General features: G+C 42.6%; 3 protein-coding genes across 9 annotated transcripts in view; 1 reads left to right on the top strand and 2 right to left on the bottom strand.

Moving 5' to 3' along the window:
• Window positions 1-3,242, top strand: part of obscna (obscurin, cytoskeletal calmodulin and titin-interacting RhoGEF a) — a 42,728-nt gene extending 39,486 nt beyond the window's left edge. For 4 of the 7 annotated variants that reach the window (XM_026304641.2, XM_026304639.2, XM_026304634.2 and 1 more), the window contains 6 exons: window positions 22-261; window positions 503-726; window positions 838-852; window positions 1,083-1,179; window positions 1,597-1,746; window positions 2,511-3,242. In XM_026304641.2, the coding sequence (XP_026160426.1) occupies window positions 22-261; window positions 503-726; window positions 838-852; window positions 1,083-1,179; window positions 1,597-1,746; window positions 2,511-2,691 (907 nt within the window). In that variant the 3' untranslated portion in view covers window positions 2,692-3,242. The remainder of the gene's footprint in view (window positions 1-21; window positions 262-502; window positions 727-837; window positions 853-1,082; window positions 1,180-1,596; window positions 1,747-2,510) is intronic. The other 3 variants (XM_026304640.2, XM_026304637.2, XM_026304636.2) reach the window with 3 other exon arrangements.
• A 520-nt stretch (window positions 3,243-3,762) lies between these two features.
• guk1b (guanylate kinase 1b) lies at window positions 3,763-7,307 on the bottom strand. The gene is made up of 8 exons (XM_033325138.1): window positions 7,196-7,307; window positions 6,936-6,977; window positions 6,302-6,427; window positions 5,145-5,241; window positions 4,296-4,434; window positions 4,067-4,151; window positions 3,909-3,994; window positions 3,763-3,795 (listed from the first exon to the last, which is right to left on the bottom strand). The coding sequence occupies exons 1-8, from the start codon at window positions 7,305-7,307 to the stop codon at window positions 3,763-3,765; spliced, it is 720 nt and encodes a 239-aa protein (XP_033181029.1).
• A 2,032-nt stretch (window positions 7,308-9,339) lies between these two features.
• Window positions 9,340-25,959, bottom strand: part of rnf220b (ring finger protein 220b) — a 25,691-nt gene continuing 9,071 nt past the window's right edge. The window contains exons 3-16 of the mRNA XM_026305268.1: window positions 17,597-17,723; window positions 16,408-16,450; window positions 16,213-16,305; window positions 15,640-15,682; window positions 15,270-15,359; window positions 13,180-13,223; window positions 12,802-12,889; window positions 12,302-12,398; window positions 11,851-11,910; window positions 11,710-11,768; window positions 11,522-11,606; window positions 10,652-10,760; window positions 9,604-9,678; window positions 9,340-9,520 (exon numbers count right to left, since the gene is read on the bottom strand). Of these exons, the coding sequence (XP_026161053.1) occupies window positions 9,449-9,520; window positions 9,604-9,678; window positions 10,652-10,760; window positions 11,522-11,606; window positions 11,710-11,768; window positions 11,851-11,910; window positions 12,302-12,398; window positions 12,802-12,889; window positions 13,180-13,223; window positions 15,270-15,359; window positions 15,640-15,682; window positions 16,213-16,305; window positions 16,408-16,450; window positions 17,597-17,723 (1,085 nt within the window). The 3' untranslated portion in view covers window positions 9,340-9,448. The remainder of the gene's footprint in view (window positions 9,521-9,603; window positions 9,679-10,651; window positions 10,761-11,521; window positions 11,607-11,709; window positions 11,769-11,850; window positions 11,911-12,301; window positions 12,399-12,801; window positions 12,890-13,179; window positions 13,224-15,269; window positions 15,360-15,639; window positions 15,683-16,212; window positions 16,306-16,407; window positions 16,451-17,596; window positions 17,724-25,959) is intronic.

The raw sequence follows: 25,959 nt of genomic DNA, 5'->3' as shown, positions 1-25,959 counted from the left end.
TTCTGTTGTCGTCTTTCTCAGGGGTCGTTTCAGCGTCATAACCCTGTGTCGGGATATTGAGACCAGCCAAGTGTTTGCTGCCAAGATCACGTCTTACCAGGCAGAGCAGAGACAGTTGGTGCTGAGGGAGTACCAGCTGCTGAAGAGGCTCCATCACCCCCACCTGGTCCAGCTGCACGGTGCCTTCATAACCCCACGCTACATGGTGTTGGTGGAGGAGCTCTGCCCTGGGAAGGAGCTGCTCTACAGTTTGGCTGAGAGGTGAAAGGAGGCTTGAGAAACCACAGAGCATATTCACAGCGTGGCAATGCAGAAATGTTAGGAAACAGAATACCAGTATCATCTCATAGCCTTTTTTATTTTGAGATAACCTACACAAATCGAGGCATATTGAACGCTACAGAGCCATGTTTTAGATATTACAGGGGTTGTGTGTGTGTAAACTGCAGTCAGCTATAGCATATACTGTAGTTAAGCTTAACAAACACGTCTGTCCTCTCAGAGATCTATATGCAGAGACTCATGTCGCAGAGCTCCTGGTGCAGATTCTCAGTGCAGTCAACTACCTTCACAGCCGTCGGGTCATTCACCTGGACCTGAAGTCCGACAACATGCTGGTGGACGATTGTAATCACCTTAAGATTGTAGACTTTGGCTCAGCTCAGTGCTTCACGCTCGGACAGCCTCTCAGCATCGAGCACATCCAGGGCCTGTCGGAAAGCAGAGGTATTGACGTGTTTCTTTTTAACTTCAAAAGGCAAAGCTGAGACTTTACAGCTTGTACTGTTGTTGATGTTTCTAATGTACTAAAGCTTTGACTGTCATGGCCTTCAACAGACTGCTGCAGGAAAGGTACACTTTCTTTAAGGGAGGGCGGATTGATGGATGGAAATTATTCAGCCTAACTTCACCCACCTCAGCTGATCCTAGCATAACCTAACAAACCCAAGTCCATTTTGATTTTTATATCCGTTTCATTCTGATTAGTCAGCTAATAAGGAAATTCAGCATATGAGTGAATGCGGCATTGCCACTGACAACATATTGCTCTTTATGAACAATGTCTGTGTCTGTCTTGTCAGTTTACATTGTTCTTCCTAAAGCTCCGGAAATCCTTGAAGGACAAGGTGTCGGGCCTGAAACAGATATTTGGGCTATTGGAGTTCTGTCTTTCATCATGTAAGTACAGTGGTACAGGTGGAACAGTTGCTTTTACAAAGTTTTTAGTTTTAAGAAATACATGATTATGTTTGATCTTACTGAATATACTATTATACTATACCGAGAACATTTTAAACTCAAAATAAGACATTGATGATTTTAGAAAACTGGTCATTCTTCCAAAGTAGTGAACACAGTGACACAACAATAAATTCTAGTCTGTTTCTACGTATCATTAGTTGAGAAAATGCAGAATTTACGAATGAATTCATCTTAGTGTTCTTTCTGTAGATATTCTCTCTTCATTGGAATAACCCATGCACCCATATGACATCTAGGGTGCTACAGAAACCATCTTTTGTAACTGAACTGTGTGTTTTTAACTTATTTTAGTAATGTAAACTATGTTTTTTGTACAATTAATTTGTTTACTAGGTTGAGTGCTGACAGCCCATTTCACGCAGAGCTCAGCTGGGAACAAGACAAGAACATCAAGAAGGGGAAGATCCAGTTTGGACGGTGTTACCCTGGTCTGTCAGAAGGAGCCTTAACCTTCATAAAGAGCAGCCTGAATCACAAATCTTGGTGAGTGTATCGCTGCGTCACGTCTCCAAACATGCTGCAAAACACGATTACACTTAAAAACACACTCAGACAGTGAGAGCAATCAAAACCAATACAGCTATCAAAACTAATAAAACCTAATAATCAAACCAACTTATAACACTAAAAAATGTGTATTATAGTGGCGTCCATTGTAAGAGAATATTTTACACATAAAAACATAAAAGCAGCAATAACAATATTGTCCGTACCATTTCCATAAAGTGCTCTGGGACCATCTAAGCTTCCTCTACACTAGAATTTGTTGTACAGGCAAGTTAGACAAAAGCCTTCAGGTCCTGATGCTGTTTATTCCACCATTTAGATTTAGAGCCATCTAGTGGTGACACTGCAGAATGGCACCCCCTTACAATCCCCCTCACAGTTCCAGGTGTGAACGAGGGTATGGTGGCCAACAAGTTTTAAAACAAAACAGGATTCTGTATCTTTGCATTTGGTTTGGCCATTCTGGGCTACTGTAGAAACATGGAGGCACAACATGGCTGCCCCCATGAAAGGAGACCCGCTCCCATGTCGATTTAAAGGGCTCATTCTGAGATTAAGAAAATGCAGAGGTTGGTATTTTCTGGTGATTCCACACAACTTATTTATAAATACTACAGTGTATTTCATTTCTGCTAACAGACCACATATTACACATTAAACCTGATTCTTCTTGTGCATATTTGTGTGAAAAGCTGTATTTGTGGATAATATAGTAAAAATAATAAAATTTGATTTTGTAGGGCGAGACCCACTGCAGCCGAGTGCCTTCAGAATCCGTGGCTGCGTGCCCATCGTGCCTCACACAAAGTTCGTCGCTCCAAAGTGTGTTTCTCCACAGACAAGCTTAAAGATTATCTGAAGCAGAAGGAGGAGAAACGAGACCAGGTCCGCACCAAGCTTCAGGGTCCCCTCTTCCAGTAGATGCCTTCTTCCAGGGAAGCCAAAGACCTCACCAGAATGTTTCATTTCAGCTGAATGTTCCCTGTGTGGCTCTGACCGGGCCAGCTGAGGCCAGGTCTGATTTTTAAAGTAATTTTAGTATGTGATTATGAAAATGTGATGCGTCTTAATGAGTTATACTGATTGTAGGTTGTAAATGAGAGTGTAATGCATTCTGAGTGCTTGGGTTTATATGGCAAGAGCTTTAGTCTGAACAGCGACTGTTCTGCATGAGTTGTAAAGTTTTTCTTGTGACATGAGAAACTGTTGTTTTGATTCTCGGTGTCAGACGGTTTGGCCTTACAGTAATAAAATACTTTCTGTGCTGTTCTGCTTCACACAGAAAGAAACTATTTTATCTAGAACGTTTCTATTTTTCTGGATTAAATTTGACGTGTACAAATAGGAAGTTGATTAGATGACTGATTAGGTTTCGGTGGACGCTTCTTCTCGTTTCATATTAATGATATACTGGGTCAACCACCCACCTGAATGAGTTAATAAATGAAAGATTGTTAAATGACTCAAAAGTGGTCAGTCATTGTCCTGACAGTCTTTATTCATTTGTATACAAACACACATACATGCACATTTAACATACAGTATGAGTGACTTTTACATGACGTGTAATATGAGTCAGTTTTATCACTTAATATTAATAATGTCTTTGATAACACAAAGTGTATTTCTACTACATATAATTCAACAGATAACTGACTGAATTCTGTGTATACCAGGTGCTGATGTGTAGTCCTGTGTCGTAGTTTGTGGGTAGACCGGGGCTGAACCTCGGACTATGATCATAGCCCTGGATTTGTCAGTTGTTTTCACGGTTTTTCTTTTACATGACGCTAAGCCAGCTGGCAGAAAGATGTGCGTTAGTTTCTCATAGTTGAGAAAACAAAGCCCGTCTTTTCCCTCTCAGGATTACTGAGTTTATTGTATCGAGGGTAAAGTCAAACTTGTCTTCAGTTTATTGGAGGTGTGTGATTATTCAGCCCAGAGCAGAAGCATTGGGTCCAGCTGCAGACAGACTTGGCTGCTCTCTCTTTCTTATGATTTGGCTGCTTGAACCTTTTTGATTTCCTGTAGAAAGACAGATGATGAATATTTTTAGATTTTAGTCATTTAACTAATGATCTTACCCAGAGCTTTGTTAATAAAGAAGGCGTCGTGCAACAGCTGGCAGACAGTATTACCTCATTGAGGATGTCTTTCAGTTCTTCGTAGGCCCGTTCTATGTCATCATTAATGATAACAATATCAAACACTCCAGGCTCCTTACCTAGAAATAAGGATTTAATCAGCTTGTGCTTGTTTTAGCCTCATGCTCCAATAGAACTGCCAAGAAACTTACTGAGCTCCATATCAATGCGTGCTGCTTCCAGACGTTTCTGTAAACTCTCCTCGGTTTCTGTCTGTCTGTCCCTCAGACGTTTCTCCTGAGAAAGACATATCATCTTTGGCTCAAGAGCTGCTCCATAAAATAACACAACACCGGTCGTGATGTCCACAATTTAGTATTTTCAAAAAGTCAGATTTTCTTTCTGACAAACTCATTTCATTGCATAAACCGAGAAGCTTACCAGGATCTCCATGGAAGGGGGCTGGATGGAGATGTAGATGGGGTTCAGGTCAGTCTCTTTAATCCTCTTCACCCCCTGGATGTCCACATCTAGGATGCAGATTAAGTTCTTGGCCTGCACATCCTCTATGGCAGCTTTACTGGAGAATCAATGGATTGTTACTTGATGAAATTACTCCAAAGACAAAGCTAATTAAATAACCGGGAGCATAAACTGTAGCGACCAAACAGATATTGAATGTGTAGTCATGCCATTTTTTTTTGCTCCGGACATGTAGTGACTAAGGTAAGAGGATTGATGCATTGACTGCAGTGTGTTATCTGTTGAATAAGAGGAAGAGATTAAATGTGACACATGTGGTGCTGAGCTGCAGCGTTGCTCTTTTTGACCTAATGTGGGTTAAAGCTCCATCTGTCACCGACTGTTATTCAGCCTCTTGATCCATGAGGCTCAGCCAAAGGGTATTTTCTTATACAATCCAATAGTCTTAGTGTCTATTGGATTACGTTTGACCGATATGTGTGATACTGATACTTTAACAGCTTGTTGTAATTTTACTCATATGAACGTCATTCTAGGAAATATGGAAAAGCTACTGAAACAGCATTTAGACCATTGGCCACTTTAACTAAAGGCACACAGAGGCAAAGGGGAGAGTTATTTTTGGCACTGAGGAGCTAAGACTGCCAGTTAAAGGTGCCTGAAACTGGGGCACTCAAAAAATCAATATTTAGCATTTGCCACTTAAAACATTCAAAGAATATTCATTTATATCATACTTGTTATGCTAATGTCATTGAATACTTAGTTAAATTGTGGGGATTTTCATTCGGGGATGAAAATTCATACCTTGTTCCGTATAAGTTTCCAGAAAACTCAGCATTTTCAATAAATTCGCCCGCGTCGATGCTGTCCTGCATGGCCTCTCTCGTTGTGAAGTGGTAGTCTGTAAGATGCAATGTGAATAAAATAATTCAACTCTGTCATGAGAACTAGCACAATGTAAAAATATACAGTATAAGTGAAGGATTACTTCTGTTTTATCAAAACAGTGAGCATCAAAGCTAACTAAACCCAGCCACAGAGCTAATTTGGTTACAGCTCTTTAAATGATATTTATACTTAATTTCCATTATAGCTAATAGTCTTGTATGATGTTCACTTCTGTGCTCAATTATAAACTGTTTCTGCAAAAAATGCATAAATCTCTGGCTGAAAAATTAATGTAAGAAATTTCGTTTTTTTAAAGATGCCATTAGTTTAACAGGCACATTATGACAGACACATTATGTTGGCCATGCTAGATCCATAAGTCTACAGCTTCACAACATCAAAACCTCTGCAGAGTCTTAGAAACAAACATGCTTCAGCTGCTGCCACTAATGGGAGCTGCAGAAGCACACGATCATTAGCATGACAACATGAAATCTGCTCAGATTAAAGCATCAGTCTGAAGGGAAATGATGGCTGGAAAAGGAGCTGTGGTAAACAGATAGTGAGTCTGAAAACAAGCCGGGGAAAGTGCAGAACAGAATATTTTTATGTGAGATCAAAACCTCATTATGGGCCCAAAGCAACACTGCTGTGTTACATAAATGCTGGGACTTAGTTTGGATCTGTAAATACTATACTCAGTAAATAGAAAAGGACCAACTGTCTGTTTTCCTGACATTTTAACACATTAAATATATGTGTTTGAAAAGGAACATGGATCCTGTGTCTGTAAAAATAGATGCACACATTGAATCTACAAATCATCAGTGGGAGGTAGGGACAGGAAATGGGAGTCACTACCGAGGCATTACAGGGGGCTATTTTCAAAAGCTTTTTACTCCAAAGTATAAACTGTCTGATTCTGATTTAGTGGATGATTTATCATTTTTTCTCTTTCTCTTTTTGTTTGTCACATGACTATTCCCTATGAATCCAATGACAATGTGCCAGGATGAAAGTAACCCCCATCCCTCCGCCTTAAAAACTGTCAGCAAGAATCACACTGACGTCACCTTCATCTGTGGTTTCTGATTCATTTGGACACGATAATGAGGCTGACATTTCTAAGTCTTCAGAGGATAGGATGTCTGCTACAGGCAGTAAAGTAGCCCCCAGAAGCATGGGGAGCCTGTTCAGCCCTATGGAGAAAGCAAAAAAGGCACAGAAAGACGTTTATCCCTTTATATCAAGGGAGGGGGGTGACAAAGCCATTGGTGCAGTTTACTTGGGAGTAAGAAGTAATAGTGCGTCAGGAAGGAAGGTTATAAACACAAACAGAAACTGATGTTTAGTCAATTATCCCAGTCTGTAAGATATACTCTAGTTTAAAATCTGACATGTTTTGTTTTAGGGGCAGGTTTTACAAGATTAATCTTCTTCCTGTTCCCTTTTTGTTCATGACCATTGATTGGTTCTATGGTGTTTTGTATTTTGTGGGTGAAATGAAAAGAGAAGTGCAATGTCATGTTTCTAATAATGAAATGACATGAACGAAATAATCAAATTCAATTCAAATCTGAGCCCAGAGCTGCTGCTGCTGCTGCTGCTGCTGCTGCTGGTGAATGATACAGCATGATGATCCTCTAAAAACCAAACACAACTAAGACGTGTCACCAAAAAGTCTGGTGTGTGCCAGAACCACTGTACCTTTGCCGTCCTCCTCTCCTGGCCGAGGGTTCCTTGTTGTGTCTGCAAGGTGAGGATTTCATCATGAGTAATGCTGCTTTCTGATGGATGTTAAAGCAGAATACTAAGATGCTGCAGATGCCTCAGTCTCAACATTGCATAACAGATTTAACACACGTCTACTGGCCAGTTCAGCATTTGGCACAGTGATCCCTGTTCTACTTCCTCCTCAGACAGGATGTGGCGGTGGAAGCCAATCACCGGTTGGGGCACAAACGTACGTGACACGCTGAATCCAAAGATGCCTTCGTGATCCTTCATCAGCCTCTTCATCAAAGTGCTCTTCCCTGCTCCAGATGGGCCGCTCAGCACCACGGGCCTCGGTCCTGACATCGCTCTGAGACAGACGGAGGGACAGGGCAGATTAACAGTCAGATGTCCCTGGAGGTGAACAGGACAAAGAGGACACAGGGGATCCTACTAATTGAAACACAGCTGCCAGCGATGAGTTTGAGCCTTCTGCTGTCACCATTACTAGCGTCTTGGTAGCTTACACTGCTAAGCCCTTCTTCTTTTTCATTACGACTTGAACACTACACTGTCATGAGGAGACATCCGAGGGTTAAGGAGCAGACCTTTGCTCTTATACCAGAGTGGATTTAATCTCCACTAATAATTAATTGACACATCCTATTTCCTTAATTAAAATATTAAAACATGTCCATGTTCTAATTGCTGGCTCGTTAGACAGCCACAGGCCCTGGGTTTAATGTTAAGAATGCCTGTTAATGAAGTCGTGGCGGGTCAGTCAGCAGGATTAATTGGATCTGGGCCATGCAACACAAAAGGGGACAGGACAGGTGACCCATTTATCCGCTGCTCTAAGAGAGGATGACGTTTCAGAGACAGTCCTGCATCAATTCATTTACAATCCCCACAAAACTATTTATTAATAAAAATAGGAGTATGAACCCGCCTGCGCTCACATACCTTTATCTGTAATGGAGAATATTTTACTTTGTGGTAGTTTCAAGTAAAAGATCTGAGTATTTCTTCCAGCACTTCAGCCGTCACCTGGAGTTTTAGGTATAAACAGATAAACAGAGTAATAACATCACAACTTATTGTTTGCCCCTTTTCAAAACCACGATAAGCTTCTGAGTTAAAACACATTTTCCTCTTAGTGATGATGGAGATTTAAGATGTTTGAGCAACAACAATTCACTGTTACTATTTATGTGTATTGCTCACACTGTAACAGGCAGTAACTCCCTTACCTGTACAGTGAAATACAAGAATAGAGGAACTCAACTAACTCCATTTATTTAACATCTATCCCAGCAGTAACTGAATCGATATTTGTTAGTACTTCAGTGTTTACCACTAATCAGTTGAAGGTAATTGATCATTTTGGAATTTTAAAGCTTTAAAAAGTAAAAACGTAAAAAGGAAAATTACAGCTTACCCGTCAGTGTCGTAGAGGTGTCCAGTGATTATTCAGCTAGTCTTCTTAATGGACTGAGTCCAGTGTGTGTGTGTGTACGTGTGTCTGTGTGCACCGACGAAGCAGCTCACTGTCAGTCTGCATTACCACCACCTCCCTTCAGCTCAGCAGCCAATCAAATGTGTGCATGCTGGATCGTTTTTATCCACAGTGTCCGTGCAGGTGACACGTTATGCACAAGAAGATGATCAATCACTGCAGTTAAATCAAACATCATGTACAGTTTCATTTCTAAGAAAACTGCAGAGAGACTTGTTGCTTCAGCAAGAGATTGTGGAGCTTGGCTTTGAAAGGAGAAGCCACGTCAAACACAACACAGAGTCAACGAGACTGACCCACATCCTGTCTGTTGACGTCTAAATCAGCAGGCGAACATTCATGACACCCAACAGCTAAAGGATTTTGTGAGACAGAGACTTTTTAGACGCACGTTTTATTGTAGTAACATTGATAAAATCTGAATTAATGATCCAATACAAAGAAACACATTAAAGACAAAGACAGAATGAGTCTGATGAGGTGATGACATTAATTTGAATGTTTCCAACCTACAGGAGCTAAACAAATTAGAAACGATCTAGTCGAAGGCAAAGTCTGTACAGTAAATAGAGCCGAGCTGTTCTGCTAGTCAATGCCATATACACACACCAATCCCAACATACACAAAACTATGTACATGTGCTTTAATTCAACTATTTTTTTCTCATAAAACAGACCAAAGGATTACAAAATTGATAAATATTGTCCCAAAATGTGTTTTTTCAGTGCCTGAGCTCTGGGTTTAAATGTTTCTTCAGCTCTGGTGTCGCAGCAGGAACATGGATATTGTACAGCGCAGCAAAGGAAGGTCACACCTGCTCTTTTCTTTAAGAGGTTAGTCGATGTTAGGAGAACTCTAACGAAAACATACAGGGCCGGGAACACGTGAGGAGGAGGAGGAAGAGGAGGAGGGCAGGCCAGCTGCCCACAAGTCCACCCCTGATTGGAAAAGACAGAACAGTCCCCCCCTCTGGCTTTCTGAGTGGCTGCGTCACAGGTAAACCCGCCTCAGGTCTCCAGGTGAGGTGATGGTGTTGCACTGAGGACACAACTTCTTTGCTCCCTGAGAAGAAATTAAAAATAAAATTGCTGCCTCTGGGCATTTTCTTTAGTTTTCATGTTGTCAAGATAAATCAGAGGCTTTACCAGCGTCCGGAGCCAACACTCCTCACAGTGAACATGCCAGCACTGGATGGAGGTGAGAGGGGTTGTGTATGTGTCCTGCAGGGAGAGGCCGACATGACACAGGTGAGGATTTCTCATCTGCAGTATGAAACACTACCACTAGATGTCCATATGAAACTACAATAAGAGCACTACAGTGGGGGACACTTTAAATAAACTCTAGTCAAAGCCCCTTCAACAATGGAAAAGGTGGAGGTGGTGCATTTATTGATTGATTACACTATATTTTTATAGATTATGAAATATATTGTTTTTGGTCATTCTCAGCACGACTGCTGAGCCTAGTGATGTTAGTGTGTTTAGTTGTAGAAGAATATGCTCAGCTTGGTCTTCACATGTTATTGTCATTGTGTGTTAAAAAGCTGTTTGTGGACTCCATGTTGAACTGCATTATATGTTTTGGCTGATACCAGACAGAAGATGTTCGCAGCGATTGGTTAATCATTTACTACACAAAATGTAGACGAGCAGCAAAAAGTCCTCAGAGCAGGGAAAATATCTTTGAACAATGTATTTGTCTCATCTTTGGCAACCTGGGAAAAACAGTGTGTGGCTTCAGTTAAATGATTAATAAATAGCCTATTGTTGATTCATTTAAGTCATTCATTAAATAATTCACAGGCTAATTGATAAAGCACTAACTTAAAATTGTTTTTAAAAAAAAAGCCTAATCAATATGCACTATGTGTCACAGCCAAGTCCAAGATAAGGCTTTGTTCTATTTCAGCATAATACTGACAATATGATACACATCACGGCCCCATGAATGAGTCTGCTTGGTAATTTAAGATTTCCTGATATATGATATCAAACACTTTTTCTAAATATCATCAACAAAATGTTTCACATCTTTCATAAAAGCAAAAAGAGACAAATCAAAATCATATTTATATTTATATTCCATTTAATGACCATGACCACAATATTGATTTACTGTTCAAAAGATGGAATATCAGCTGTTATCTCTGTTTTCTGTGTTATTTTCGGTTTAATTCGCCCTCATACTCACCATGCAGATGAGGCATTTAAATCTGTCTCCTCTAGACAGCTGTTTCTCCAAGTCCCGTATCCGAGCTTTAAGTGCATCCAGAGTTGTCGGTGTGGAGTCCTCTGAAAGCCTGCGAACACACACACACACACACACACACACGCACACACACACACACACAGACGGTAACAGGAGGGTGTGTGAGTTAGGCAGACACTGGAGAGTCATTTATAAATCGAAGACAGATTAAATTATTCGCTGGCCAACATGGACACTGAGCATGAAATTTAGCAGCAATCACATTGCCTGCATTCACTGTCTCATTTATCACAGGCGGAGAAGCGGCCGTGGGAGGTGGGGGTTAGGTGTCAGGGTCCTCGCAAAGATAGACGTACCCACAGAAACACTCACAGTGACAGGAAAGACTATATGTGCAAACATACTGTACAACGCGGCAGACGGGCCCCAACGCATTAGATGTGATGAAATGTGTGTACATGCGTGTGTCGCCTGCTGCGGCCTTGATTGAGCCTGGTGCATGCTGGGATACGCCGCACCTAACATATCTGTGACCCCCTAACAAGAAGAATTTGATACAAAAAGTGACAGAATTGACTTGTTTGTTAAGATTATTGATTGATTTTAGACTTTGGGGGTCAGGCAACGTGACTCTAGTGTAAAAATAACTCATTACATCCCACAGCACCATAAAACACTCAATCAGCAAACGGCAGTTTTGAAGCATCAGACAGCTGAATGCTCAACTCCCCTTTGTGGCAGGAGATGTTTTGTTTATTTACTCTACTATTACACTATAATCAATTAAAGTATAAAAAGATTAAAACCAATCAGCAATTAATGAGGTGAAGTGATCAAACTGAACCAACTCACGTCTCTATCTCAGTGTTTTTGCAGGTTTTGGGGAGACCAGCTATGCTACCATCCACTTTCTCTCCACTGCTGGTGGACGGACTCCCTGAGTGAACAAACAGACAAAAACATGTTTTATACAGTTATTGAGAATCCTTCCTTCCTTTTTTTAATTTAATCAGTTCATTCATTCGCTTTGCTAAACTCACCCTCATTTGACCATTTGGAAAAGTCCAGGTTTCCTCTGGAGTCAGGTAATATACTTCTGCTGCAGTAATAAGACAACACAGACATGATTATATGATTATGTCACAGTTTGTGAATACAGCGCTGTCAGGTGAAATACATGCCTCCCTGTCGTCTCCTTGGAGCTCTCTCCTGAACAGGGGATAACATCTGTCTCTGTGTATCTGAGCACAAAACTCAGGAAAAACCAGAGCAAAGCAAAAAGGCCATTTATCAAACCTGTGAAAGGCTGAGAAACTTTGAGAAGCACTAATTTGTTATCTGAAAATATAATATTTGTTTGTTTATATTAGAAAAGACTCCATCCATAATCTATACTGTTTATCTGACACTGTGCGAGAGGCGGGTTACACCCTTGATGGGTCGCTAGTTTATCATGCGGCTAAAACAATTCATGCATTAGTTTAACTTTTTATTTATTTAAGCTGCATCTCTCTCAGTGTGATTGATTACAAATATTATTATTATATTATTATTACCGTTTTAAAGTCTCAGCACTTTTTACCTGACCACTCTGAAACGCTCAAAATACTGTGAGCTCACTGTGAAGGATACTGCGCTCTGCCGTACTCCAGAGTATCGTCTCCATCCACGTCCAAGTCGGCGTCGCTGTCTCGACACTCCTTAGACGTTGTGCTCACCAGCATCGCACCTGATGACACATTTTCATATGGAATCAGTTTTAAAGCCAAAGTATAAAGATACTTGAGAAAGAACAAGAACGAGGGGAGATATGTTCCTATTTCTGAGTTCACAACAAGAGGAATGTTAGAACAACAAAATGTTTATGTTTCCTGTTGCTTGTTCCTGTCAGTCAGTGTGTGACGACTTCAGGTCAGAGCTTTCGTCCTCGCTAAAGGAAACGGTTCGTTTTGAGCTTCCGGGCGTCCTGCTCCGCTGTAATCTGGACTGAAAAGTTCAGTGGTTTTTCAACTGCCACTCCGTCACATTGTTCACCCTCCACTGAGCATCACCATACAGGCAGGTACCCCGCTGGCACACACACACACACACACACACACACACACACTTACAATACACAGATTCGTGTTTACCTTTAAACCCTCTGACCACAGACGTCATCTGTATCCGTCTCCTCTCGTTCCACTCGTCCTCCAATGGCACCATGTCGGCCGAACCCTCCTGCGACACACACAAATACACACATGCAGCAGAGAGTTTGCTTGTGTGCATGAACATCTCCACATGGCTCCCACAGCTCCGAGCTACATTTCTGCGTCTGTGTTTTCATAACTGCGAACCAATGCCGGCAGTGTTTTCACATGGATACACCTCATGCTGACAGTGATCACCGACTATCTCTCAGCCTGCCCTCTACGTGTTACGTGTATTTATCTTGGATTACAGAAGAAATGTCAAGCAAACAAATATTTGGATCTGTCCTTCACTCAAAGAGAAAAGAAAACGCATACCTGCCCCTCCTCTGGTTTCCTCCTCTTCAGCTTCCCAATCCTGACTGGGAATAGACAGAAGACAGACAGATGATGAAACGGAGATCCAGTTACTGTCAGTGCAAGATGTAACTCTGTCAGTTTTAGTTTAGATTTTTGAACTTGAGACTCATTGACGACGGATTATTCAGGCCTGTTCTCATAAATGTTATTGTGTCCTCTTCCTTTCTGGCCAGTACGTGAGAGAAATGTGTTTTTGTCTTCCCACCAAAAGGAAACTATGAGGAGGCTGGAAACTGAGGGGGGGGGGGGGGGGGCAGTTGTTTCTTTTGTGTCATCTGACATTATTTTATTTTAGCTTTCCTTTGCACCATTGATATGACTTGCATCAGTGACACTCTTATATTACTTTGTCCTGATAATGATGTGTAACAGAAATATCAGCGTCTTTTGTTCATAAAATCTAGAGCTCAGGTGTGCACCAACCTGTGGCACAGTAACGTAATAAACTGACCATATTCACACACAGCTACGTCTAAGAGCAGACAGGCTCAAACGTGGGCTTCATGTTCACGTCGACTGCAGGTCATTTCAGCAGTGGTGGCAGAATGTTCCTCCCAGCCCTGCTCTGTCATCACACCCTCCTCCCCCCACTTCCCTCTCTGATATAAAAGTTAACATGGCAGAACACCAACTGCACCTCCTCTCCCACTGTGACCTGACTGACTGCAGATTGCATAAGGGGACATTAAGTTTTAGGGCCCTCTAATTCTTGCTGGATGACAGTGGCCGCCGAAGGGGGACACACAGATAGCTGGTGGCCATGACCCGAGCGCCGCCATCCCAGCGAACATAATGAGGGTTAAAGAGACGGTCATAGATGAAGAAGAGCTCATCAAACAGAGAGAGGAGAGAGAGGTTGATTAATCAACAGAAGAGTCTCCCCCCCCCCCCCCCCGTCCTCCTCCTTTCTCCTTCCTTTTCCTCCCTGACGTGTATTTAGAGGCTCATTATGCTGTCCTGTTATAAGGCCCAATAAAGCCTAACAGACCTCGACAGCACTGGCAGTTTGAAGAGTCAGCTAAGAGCCGGAGAAACTCATCGGTAATAACGGCAGTAGTAAGATGTCTGTAGTGTCAGCTCCAAGCATGCTCTGCAGACATGTCTGTATCGGTGCAGAGACACCGTCAGACTGCATTTAAAAGGGTTAGATAAATACTGGCCTCAGTAAAATATCTAGGACCCAGCTGCAAATGTGGGATATTGTTGTTTTTCATAACGGATTAAAAATTAAATGAATGAGTTAATGGTTAAAAAGTCATTTAAACATGCTTTATAGAGCAGAAATTAGTAAAACCATGTTTAGATTTTAAACCAATTACAACTTCTCTTTTTAAATAAGCTGCTAATATTCACAACTGGAAGTTTGTAAAGTAAAAGCCTCATGTCAGGGGAAGACAACCATCAGTTAAAATGATGTTTTTTATTGATGTTTGGTTTGTAACTGAGGCCACTGTCCAGTGACACATCTCCACATTTGCTGATTAAAGACTGAAAACATATTTGTTCATGCACCAGAGAGGAGGCACGAAGCTTAAAACAAGGCTGTTGATTTTTTATGAAAGTTAGAAAGCTGCTCATTAACTAGTGATTACATTACTATTACTATTACACAAGCCCTTTATGACAATGCAGATTTTTAAGAACAGCAGCTCAGTTTATTTGGGCTGGACAGAAGCTTTAGGCCACTTTATGCTGCGATACTGCAGGACTGTGATATGATCAGCACTTAACTCAGTGTTGATATATAATCAATCACACATTCAATAGTTCAGTTAATGTCTTTGATAGAAAAATAAAATAGTCTGTTTCCCTTAAAATCTGGCTAATCCTTAATGAAATGAATGATTTTTATTATATTATATTATATTATATTTATATTTATTATAAATTAACAGGTTTTTGACTCCAGCACCAGAACACTCACTGTGGTTAAGTGTCAGAACCAGGGGACAAATTGATGCAGCAATAAAAAAAACCCAAATGAATTTTAGGAAAGTCAGTTTAAATCCAGTGTGGGGATGAAAAATGTGCTTCTCAGTGTGTCTTACCAGCTTGTGTGCAGTCTAGGTGGGCTCCTGCGCTGTGGGGGCGTAAAGGGGCAGATTTGACGTAGCACCTGCACCAGCAGAGGTCATCGACTGTTAACATATCAAGAGGTCAAAGTTGAAAGGTTAATAGCTCCTCTGCTCGTGTGGGCGCTAGGCCGGTGGAGATGGTGTGGGAAACAGGGTGATATCTAAACGACGGGTGAGGTGGGGGGGGGGGTGGACGAAACACACAACTGGGCGCATCAGCGTGAACAAAGGAAACACTCTGCTGCTACTGCTTACTTTGCTGTTATTCAAAGCCACTGAGAAGTGCAAACCTGTTTGAAACTCTGCATTAATGAAACAAAAGCTCACTCATGCATCGACATACCATTTAGTCTTGTGTGTCTGTTGGCTCGCACACGGAGAAACGTCTGCAACACACAGAAAGGCAGCGTCAGAAGGTTTCAGAGCTTGCTCCTTTGAATCAAACGTGTCTTTTTGAGCTGTACGAATAAGTCGGACGCGTCTTGAGGAACCCACTACTTTTAGTTAGGTGCTGAGTGTTGACTGCAGTGTTTCCTCAACCCAGTGGCTGTAAAACTGGGGAGTCACTGGCAGCACACCAGGGAAAACTAAAGTTTTTATAGTGTTGCTAACTACTGGCTGTCCAGTGTTTTCTCTAATGCACTAATCAAAAGTCCACATATTTGGGAGTGGCTCAATGGAAAACATGGAAAACCTCACAGATCTACTTCACCATGAAGAACGACAAGACAGAAAAATAAACATTACAGTATATTTATGTTTGCACTTTAAAAAAGTCTTCATTTCATTCTTTCTTTAAGTGTTTTACATTTCTGTACATCTTTAGGAGAAACACGATGTGTTTTCTGCTACCTGGAGATGCATGTGTGTGCAAACTCCTGATAATCTTATATTGATTCCCATCTTTAAACTTCACCTGGTATCGGTCAGAGTGGGTGTCCTCAGCTGGTCGAGAGGGTGAGGTGGGAGAACCTGCTTCATGCTTTATATGCAGAGAGAGAGAGAGAGACTGGCCAACAACAAGAAGGAAGAGAGGGAGAAAATGTCAAACGCAAGATGATAGTGAATGTTTTTGATTGTTTTAATGAACCTTTGTCACAGTTGTGTTTACCTTTGGGGTCCTCATGAGGTGCTCATGCTGCACGGCTGTGGTGCTGTGGAGAGAAGAGGCTTGTGTGTTAAGCCTGGAAATAGAAAGTCACACAACACATACACACAAACAGCCACACTCTCCTCCTATATAAAACACAAACACAATATTATCCTGTAAATGTCGTCCCGTAAAAAAAAAAGCTTTTATCTTGTCTGAATTTGTATATGTATAATCTCATTTTACTCCTTCTCACTTTATGTCTGTCACACATTTACTGTACACACATTTCTCTGTCGTTCACACACACACACACACACACACACAGACACACACACACACAGTGTCCCCGTGGGCCAAGTTCAATTTGAAACCATTACTGTCCGCGGAGCGGTCGTTAAGCAGATTTGGAGTGTAATGTCTTTATTGGAGGAATCATTCTTCTGGTTTAAGCAGCAGGTAATGTGTGTGTGTCTTTATATATATATATATATATATATATATATATAAATACGTGTGGGTGTATGTGAGTGTGTGCACCTCTGGCTCCTGTGTGCAGATTTTAGGCTGTGTGTGTGTGTGTGTGTGTGTGTGTGTGTGTGTGTGTGTGTGTGTGTGTAGGACTCAAAGCAGCCATTAGCAGGACATTATCCGTCCGCTGTATGATTTGTCGCCCTGAGGCCGGAGGCTGTAATATGAAATATGTAAGGAACAATGAGGCAGCTTGTAAACACTGTGCGCTGGTGACAGAGAAGACGGGAGATACCACCTGGGGATACTTAAAGGGGGGGGGGGGTCCCTGTAGCTACAAAATCTGTTGACATTAATTATTACCTGAGAGCTAAACAGAATATAAAGCAAGAATATGACAAACTGATAAATGGAGAAAATGAAAAATAGAAAACGGTTTAAACAAGGAATGAAAATGTGATGCTCAGCAGAATGTTTGTGGATAAAAAAGTCAATTGCTCTAATGTAAAACAAAGAGAATGAAATAAGATAGAGGTGTGACTGTGTGTCTGTGTCAGCCCTATGACAGACTGTCTGGGCTGTACACCGCCTCTCGCCCAGTGGCAGCTGGGATTGGCTCCAGCCCCCTGCAACCCTGGATGTGCCAGACTAAGCAGTAGATAACGGATGGACGGAATAAGGTAGAGAAGATTCACAGTATCCACAGGAGTGAAGTCAGATGACAGAATGAGTGTGATACCTGATTTGTAACTGGGCCAGTTTGGCTAACTCCTGCTCCATGTGTTCTTGCAGCTCTCCCGGTCGTAGTATGGCCTGGCAGACCGGACACACCGGGGCCTGAGAGTCGTAGAGGCCCTTCACTTTACCTGCACAGAGGAGGGAACAGAAATGGGCCACAGAAAACACTGTGAAGAGATGATGCAGGTTTATTTTCCTGTCAGACAAAACACACAAACTGTTGAATGGAAAACAAAAAAATTCAAATATATTAACTAAAAATGTCTCTTTCCTTTTCTCCACAGATTAAGTCTTTGGATATTTTACTTTAGTAAAGTGGCAGTACAGCAGTGTCAAATAATCCAAACTGTACCTAAAGTATAATGAGTAAAGAAATGTGTAACGCTGTTTGAAGAGTTTTATATATCGTTCTGCTGGGCCATTAAACATTTAGCAATTAATTAAACTCTTTTCCATATCAGATATTAACTAGTAAACTGACTGTAGTTGGCTACCAGGTGACATTAAAACTCTTATGTTTGAATATAGTGTAGGTTACTGTAGTAACTGCTACTAGTTAACACAGATGGTCTGTGTGTTCAGTAGACCTTTCTTTATTATTGACAGACAGTGAGGGTGGGAGTAAAATAAGGCTACACACACACACACACACACACACACACACACACACAGACATAGTGATGTGGCCCCTTGCTGTCAGTGTGTTGACATCATAGGCTGTCAATAGGAACATTACCCAGAAGGGCCACTCGGCCCATTGGGCCCCACTGATGGATTAGTGCCATAAGCAGCCAGCTGGGAGCCTGAGGAGCTCTACTATATCAAGATTTTACCTAGTAGATGAGGTGATGAGGTGATTTAGTCCTGAAAGCCATCAATCACATGGAGAGAGCAAGTAGGCAAGATGCACCTAATTTCCCATCACTGCAGTCAAGTGAAAGCAAACGACAGGCTGGTGATCAGGATTTAACTCTTGCTAAAACAGAACATTACAAAGCAGGTGGTGTTTCTGACCGACTGGGTCCCCTCTCTGTGGAGCATCATGAGTGAACTTCCCTGAGGACCCTATCATCCAAACACTGGTCCAGCACAGCGGCCCGGCGACATGACAAGCTTGTGCGTTGGTAAATGCCGTCCCCTGACATCAGTTGAGCTATGAGCCCCCTTAATGAGGAACCAAATAGGCCAAAATGGCCTCTAAATAAAACATGCAGTGGAAATAGAAAGTGGAGTCGGATGTCCTTGGGAGAGTGACAGCTCGCCTGGTCCCCCCCCCCCCCCCCCCACCTTTTTTGCATCCCCTCGCGGAAGCCTAAATGACTTTTCCCGACACGCATCGAGCGTTCCTGGGCTTTCTGCGCTCTGCCGCCCGGAACATGCAGGCATCAGTAAACAATGAAATCTCTGGGCTGAAATTGAATTTATAACCACATTACCTGCACAGATAACGTCTCTGAATGGCGCCACGATAAGAGCAATGGGATTTGATTTTCAGGTGTTTTATTGGTCCACTTTTTGGATAAGTCCCCCCCCCCCCCCCCCGACTACAGCTTTGGCCCTGCTCTTCACCTCTACTACACACAGGCATCAGATTTAATGGTATCCAAATGCATGTTTAAAGGTATGTATGAACATGTGTGTGTGTGTGTGTGTGTGTGTGTGTGTGTGTGTGTGTGTGTGTGTGTGCTGCATTCTCGTAAGTGACAGTTGTTGGTTCATGACCACCTTTTTACACGTCTCCATCCCCCTGTTGCCCTCCACCCGCAACCACATAAACCCTGTCAATATCAGTGAGCCTCAGCCCCTCTTCAGTCTGGGGGGTCTCAGACACACAACAGGGGGCTGTAAAACCTGCCTGTGGGGCTTGTTAACTGTTCCCTCACTACGGCAACTGGCTCGGATGGATTGACCCTCTCTCACCAGGCTGGGCCGAGCTCTGGCCGATGCGCTAATGGATTTACTGTCTGTGTCTCTGATTGTTTGTGTCTCACCAGTTCAGGACGTCCTTTTTGTCTGACTGTCTGGCCTTTTGGACACTGGCTGTCCTCCCACTTGAGACGATTCCTATTTGGCTATATTTCTGTCTCCGTCCTATGAAACCAAATGTGTGGACTGGAACAGCACAATTTCATTTTCATCCGTAATTTACTGTCATTTCAGAATTTACTAAACCATTTTCATAATCAGTTTAAAACTGTGCGTTTATATTACAAATAAAAATCCTTTAAACGTGGAATATAAATCAATTTTTATACAACTGCTGTCAGGAAGGAATCGCACAAATGAGCATACACAAACATGCCCGAGTTCAATCTCTGTCTTATCTCTCCCTGGATTTGAAGAGAACACACCCCTGGGGCGAGTCACGCATCACAATGTTACGATACGTCTCTGCCCCAACCCGCTGTCAAGAGCATCATGAGATAGCAAAGTTTATCAAAACAAGATCGCCGTCCTCCTTCGCCCATTGTGTGACTGATGGTCACATTCAGTTTCTGCTGTTCTGCATCAAGATGTGGACTGTGACTGTCCTGGCTTCAGTATTCACAGCTAAAACAGAGAGATCAGAATCCCACTGACAAATCCTCAAAGCATCCAGTCTCCCCGAGGGCCTGGGTAATGGCCGATGCCAGCACCCATATGACGGCTGCCAGTTCTGCTGATGCAGACGAAGCGGAGATGCCTAACATGACCTTTAGTGAATGCCACATCACATCAGGCCTGGATGTCACCCGCTGACATTATGCCGGGGCATAAAAAGACATGTTCTGCAGGGGAGACATGATGACAAACGTCCCTGCGGTGACAAACCTGTAGACGTGATATAATTCTGATTGACGTGAGCAGGATCGGATGGCTTTGAATGGCAGGGGTGTACAAGGAGGCATCCAGGGGAGGATGCAAACTTGTTTTGCGTCAGCTGGGTCTGTGCTTTTGCTGTTTGTTGGCGATAAAGTGCTGAGACAACCCACTCCAACTGCATCATTATCTCAATCATCAAACAATTCTCTAAGCACATCAGAAATCCCTCTGTAAAGCCATAACAACCAGACTATATAACCAGTAGGCATGTAGGGATTGGCGGGGGGAGTAAAGTTAACGATTGGCAGCTAACGCTGCAGTGGTGGGTTGTGCAGCCAGGTCCTTGGCACACTTTCAGAGGAGATGGAGGGCTATAAAAGCCACTGGCTCCTGCCACACCTGTACCCCACCCTATCCCGCGGCCTGCTTCCTATTTAAAAGCATCACATGCAGGATATTAGTCAGGGCTTTTTGCCGTCTGTGAGGTAGAGCTAACCTCTGAAGGGGAGGGGGGAGAGGGGAAAGTATGCAAGCCGCCGTTTGTTTTTTTATTGGGGAAATAATGGCCTATTGAGAGGTTGGGTATTTAATGAGCAACATAATAGGCCCTGTAGTAACACATCTGCAATGAGCAGAGTCATTTCCTCGGCTTTCAAAGGCTCCTGCTCCAGCCTTTGAAACAGCAAGTACAGTTGCCTTTGACTTAGTACTTAGAGATATCTGCTTTTTATTAATTGCAGAATTGCTACACCGGTAATGCATAAAAGACAAATGTGGTTCTAGCCTCCATGTTCTCCTAACCACCTTCAGCGGCCGGTAAAGGTACACTTCCTCTCACGGTTTGACCTCAAATCTCTTACTGTCCAATGTAATTGCAGCATTCTTCTAAAAATATTCCTCCTACTCTGCAATCAATTGTGTTTAATGTATTAAAGACACCACAACCTTTGGCCCCTGCACAAATCAATGCCTCGTTAGACCACTAATGATCATTCATTGACTAATAAGATCTGTATCAACCTCTTGTAGAACATTGATTGGCCTTTGGCCTCTGTAGTGCTCTGTGCATTACATGGACAACAGCAGACAGCAGCAGTTAGTCCTGGGGAGTCAGATGATGAAAAAGCTCCTGTTGGGAATGGGCAGGAATCCTAAACCCCAAATAGACTCATTCTGAAGCACCTCAGGCCAAAGCCCTTTTCTTCTGCCCCACAGATCAATGGACATAACTTCTCCGACTACAGGTCAATCAGTGCACACCCCCCCCCCCAAAGTCTCTCCCTCTCCCTCTCATTCTTTTTCTCTCTCATCTTCTCCATTAGTCACCACAATTGTTCGATCAGGTGCGGGCGTGGCTCAGCATGCATGTGCCCAATCATCTCGCTGATGGAGAGTGGACTGCTTAGCTGTGTGACTGTGTCCCTGTGACCATATTTTCCTTCTCAGGACTGGAGGGCAAAGATCGAACCCTGCCTCTGCCCCGCTCCAACCAATCAATCTGGGCCTCATTGAGATGCATGGCTCAATGATCTTTGATAGTCACTTACAGATTGGAGAGAGCGAGTGGAAGTCAGTGGGACAGTTAGGATTGTCCTTGGGTATTTGAGGTGATATGAGGCTACTTACAAGCCACCTCTCGGTAAAATATATGCAGATCTATTTGAAGAGTTTTGCTCTGAAATATCTGCCAGGGGAAAAATACTACTAAGACTTTTGAGCGTCACAGCTCATCCACTGACCTGAAAATAAAAAGGTTGTTATCCTCTTTCTATTTGGGTGTGTTCAGGTCCCCTTTGGCGTTTTGTCAGAGGTGCATTCTTGATTCTGTTTAGATTGGTTTTAACAGTATTTGGCTTTCTCTGTGGGTTTGACCAGGGACCTTTGTCGCATCTTTTCCGTTCTTTCTACTAATCTTTGTTTCTTGTCACTTATCTGTCTTCAGAATCACTAAATAGCCTAAAATGCACATTAAAATGTTTTGAAAACAAATATTAGCAAAGAGAGAAAGGAGACTTATGATACTAAATCCCAAACTTGAGGCGTAATTGAGCTCATACTCGCAGCAGCAAAATGTCAAATCCAGGTTTTGTCTTCCATGAGCTGACTGCCGTCTGTCAGAGCAGGGATGTTGGATCAAGAACCTGCTGGCAGCATTAGAGCTGTTCACCGGTGGCCTGTCACTCATCGTGATGCCATCAACCTGCACTGCAACACAGACTGATATATATAGAGAGAGATGCAGCCGTCTCACATGATATCACTCTGTCAGAACTCAAAGCAATCACAGGTGCATTTCACCAAGAGGGAGAAGACAAATGTGAGAACTTCAAGATTCCTTCTTGTTGGAAATTCTTCATTGCAGTTTAGGTGCAGCAATGAAACTAATCTGCACACAATCTGTGGCTGAATGCTTTTCACTGGAGGTTAGATATGTTGGACGTATTTACATTGTATGAACCAGTGTGGTTGTTGCATTATACTTTATTTTCTTTTTTTAATGTTGGAATAAACAGGCTGTTAATTTTGATTTATTCAGTCACTTTGTGTGTGTGTGTGTGTGTGTGTGTGTGTGTGCATGTATATATATGGGAAAGAGAAAATGTGTGTGAGAGAGAGAGAGACATCAACTAGGGCACAGATCACAATCCCTCATTAGAGGGTAATTAGATTGTCTCCAAAAATACAGATCACTATTACCCAGACCACTGATTAATACACATTAATTCTCTCTCTCTCTGTTTCTCTCTGTCTCTCTCTCGCTCTTATTATTCCATCGTCTCCTCATCACCTCCCCCTCATTTTCTTTTCGCCTCTCGCTCCTTCTCTCAATTAGTGGTTAATAAGGAGAAAACGAGAGGATTGCTCTGATACTTGCATCAACTACTTAACTTTTCTAAACAGTCCTGGATAAACGCCGTCTTACTGTGTGTGTGTGTGTGTGTGTGTGTGTGTGTGTAACTCCCCAAAGAGTTGAACTATGCCAGGACCCAACAGTGATACTGAAACATCTACAATAAAGCTGGTAAGAGCCAGTGCAAACTACAAAAGTGATTTGAATGGGCAGCATTTTATTATAACAGCCTCCACACAGACGTGCGCTGCCTTTATGTTTAGGCTCTTACTGCTTTTTTTAACTTTTCCTAAAATGTCCTGGAAATGAAAAACCCCACACAACACACCTGAACCTGCAGCATCAGTGTGAGACTGACTCTGGTGCCAACTCTGACACGTTTAGCGCCGCAGACACATGCACCATAGCTGTTTCACACTCCTAAACACATCACGCCACAGTTTTGGCGACTTTAAAAGAGCAAAGTGAGTAAAAGCATCCACTAGCAGACTGGCTTGTTTATCCAGCGTTTACTACGTTCTTATTGCTGCTATCAGGTGCATGAGGCAATTTCTTAAAATGTAGATGAGCTTCCCAGATGGTGGAGACAGTTTAAGGTCCAGTTATTAACAAAAAGGCACTCAGCTAGACCGGAGGACCAAAAAATGAATCTTTCTGGAACATTTTATTTAGGTCATTTTTTAACTGTTTGTTTTTCCACCTGTAAATGCTTCAATATATGTAGTCTTGTGGGGTCACCATATTCTGAGCGGTAGTTTTATCTAATGGCAAACTAACAGAGCTTTAATAAAAAATGTATAGTTTATAAAGAAGGAAGATTTAATCCAGGAGGTAAGTAAGAACTTATGAAGCTCTCCTGTACAACAAACATCTTTGAAATCTATCACAAACCCAGCATCATAAACTGGTCGTGCCATTTACATCAATACAATCTGCCTTTGCTGTTTTCAACTGACTAATTTCGAGACACAAGTGTGCACACTCCCTGTCCTGCTCAGTTGGAGACAAGTCACCCACCTGCTTTCCCTTCTCACACCTGTCCCACATACATTTTGTGCAGCGCAGGTGAGCAGCGGAAATCTTAACCATTAGGGAGCAACACACCCTAGGGAGAGCCGGCAGAGCACTTCAAACAAAGTCTAAACAGTTGTTCTCTCAGGCAATATTCTGGGTTTGTGACCAAAGACGTCCCGCATCAGGCCTCGATCACAGTGCGAACAGGCCTCCAGTCAGAACTTGTCGAAGTTTTTCGGACAACACCCGACAGTGTCCCTGCCTTTCATTCCATCTGTGGGCATCATTACAGATCAGCCATCTGTCCCTCCCACCACTCCCACAGATAAGATCTGATACTGTCAGAAACACAGTGTCGACTGCTGCTGGTACGAGAGGACCACAAGCACCTGGTGCTGTGGGTTACACCTGTGTCTGGGTTAGTCACACTTCCTAAAGGATGTTATTGTGTCTGCCTGAATGTGCAAACAATTACAGCAGATTATGATGGTTTTATTGTCAAATGGTGGACTGAGCAGCTTTTCTCCAAAGAGCCACACACAAAGAGAAAGAGGCATCAGGAGATTTAAAGTGCTGATCTTGGCTGATTGTAACTTGTATATAAAATAATGAAAGGTGAAGAAATCTTGGAGGACGTCTTTAATCTCTAGCAAAGCACCTGTGTAAACAGAAATTGTTGCATTAAATCCATCCTAACGATTATACTGCAGCAGTACATAATACTTGTTTAGTTGTTGTTTTCTCTTGAGAGTAAAGGGCAGAGCCTCCCTGTGTGCGGCGTCTGGTTTCCCAGCACCACCCTGCTCTCCTGACCCTGAAGTCGAACACGACGCACTGAGCCTCAACGTGACACTCTGAAATCACTGTTGCTGATAATTTCATTGATTCCAAGTTTGTGGCTTGTGTGTGTGTGTGTATGTACGCAGGTGGGTTTGTGCATTGAAATGTGTGTAGCAGCACGATCTTGAGTGTGTGCATGTATATATCATTAAGGCAGAGCTGCGTAGCCGTGGTGAGAGCAGTGCGGTGTGAGCTCCCGTCGATACGCCCCTCCGATCCCCTCTGTCAGCAAACACAGGAGAACAAAGACGCCTCGGGCAGAGCCAGCGGGTATAGATCTTCTCCCCTGTGTTCTCGCTCAGTGGGGTCACACAGGAGCCGCTCACAGTTCAATCTCCTCTACTTGACTGATCAGGAACTTTGAGCCACTGCTAATGAGACTGGATGCTCTCCAGTCTGCAAGACCCTGAAACAGCCCACCCAGAGCAGAGGAGTCGACTCCGATACCAGAAGCTATTTCCAGTTGTCTTTCTCACGCTCGCAAAAGTATATATCTTCAAACCTAAACCAACCGAAAGAACTGCTGTGAATCACTGAATAATAACTAGACGACATCATAGAAACAAATGTTTTAAACATGACTGGCTAAAATTTATTTTTTAAGGCAGACGGTGAAACCTGTATTTTGTAGTATTACACATATGCATACTAATATTTCTATTCTGACTAGTGTAAGACTCCCAGATCATGATATGTGGATGGCTCTGACAGATATTGATTTAAGTTGAGTAACAGCAGTTTACCATCACACCTCTATGATGGACATATGAAATTAAACTGCACTATGACTTTTGTTATGTCAAACTCAAGCCACAGTCACTTCACATGATATAATGGTGTAATTTCCATTGAAACCA

This window comes from Mastacembelus armatus, chromosome 4 (genome assembly GCF_900324485.2).
Source record: "Mastacembelus armatus chromosome 4, fMasArm1.2, whole genome shotgun sequence".
Taxonomy (NCBI): Eukaryota; Metazoa; Chordata; class Actinopteri; order Synbranchiformes; family Mastacembelidae; genus Mastacembelus; species Mastacembelus armatus.
The sequence above is the reverse complement of the archived record's forward strand: the minus strand, read 5'-3'. Positions and strand labels throughout refer to the sequence as shown.

Excerpts from the sequence above, each read along its gene's own strand:
- guk1b (XM_033325138.1), bottom strand. The coding sequence starts at position 7,307 with ATGTCAGGACCGAGGCCCGTGGTGCTGAGCGGCCCATCTGGAGCAGGG. Across the intron at positions 4,435-5,144 it reads GGAAACTTATACGGAACAAG|TAAAGCTGCCATAGAGGATG; the intron begins GTATGAATTTTC and ends TTGATTCTCCAG. Across the intron at positions 3,796-3,908 it reads TGAAAGACATCCTCAATGAG|GAAATCAAAAAGGTTCAAGC; the intron begins GTAATACTGTCT and ends GTCTTTCTACAG.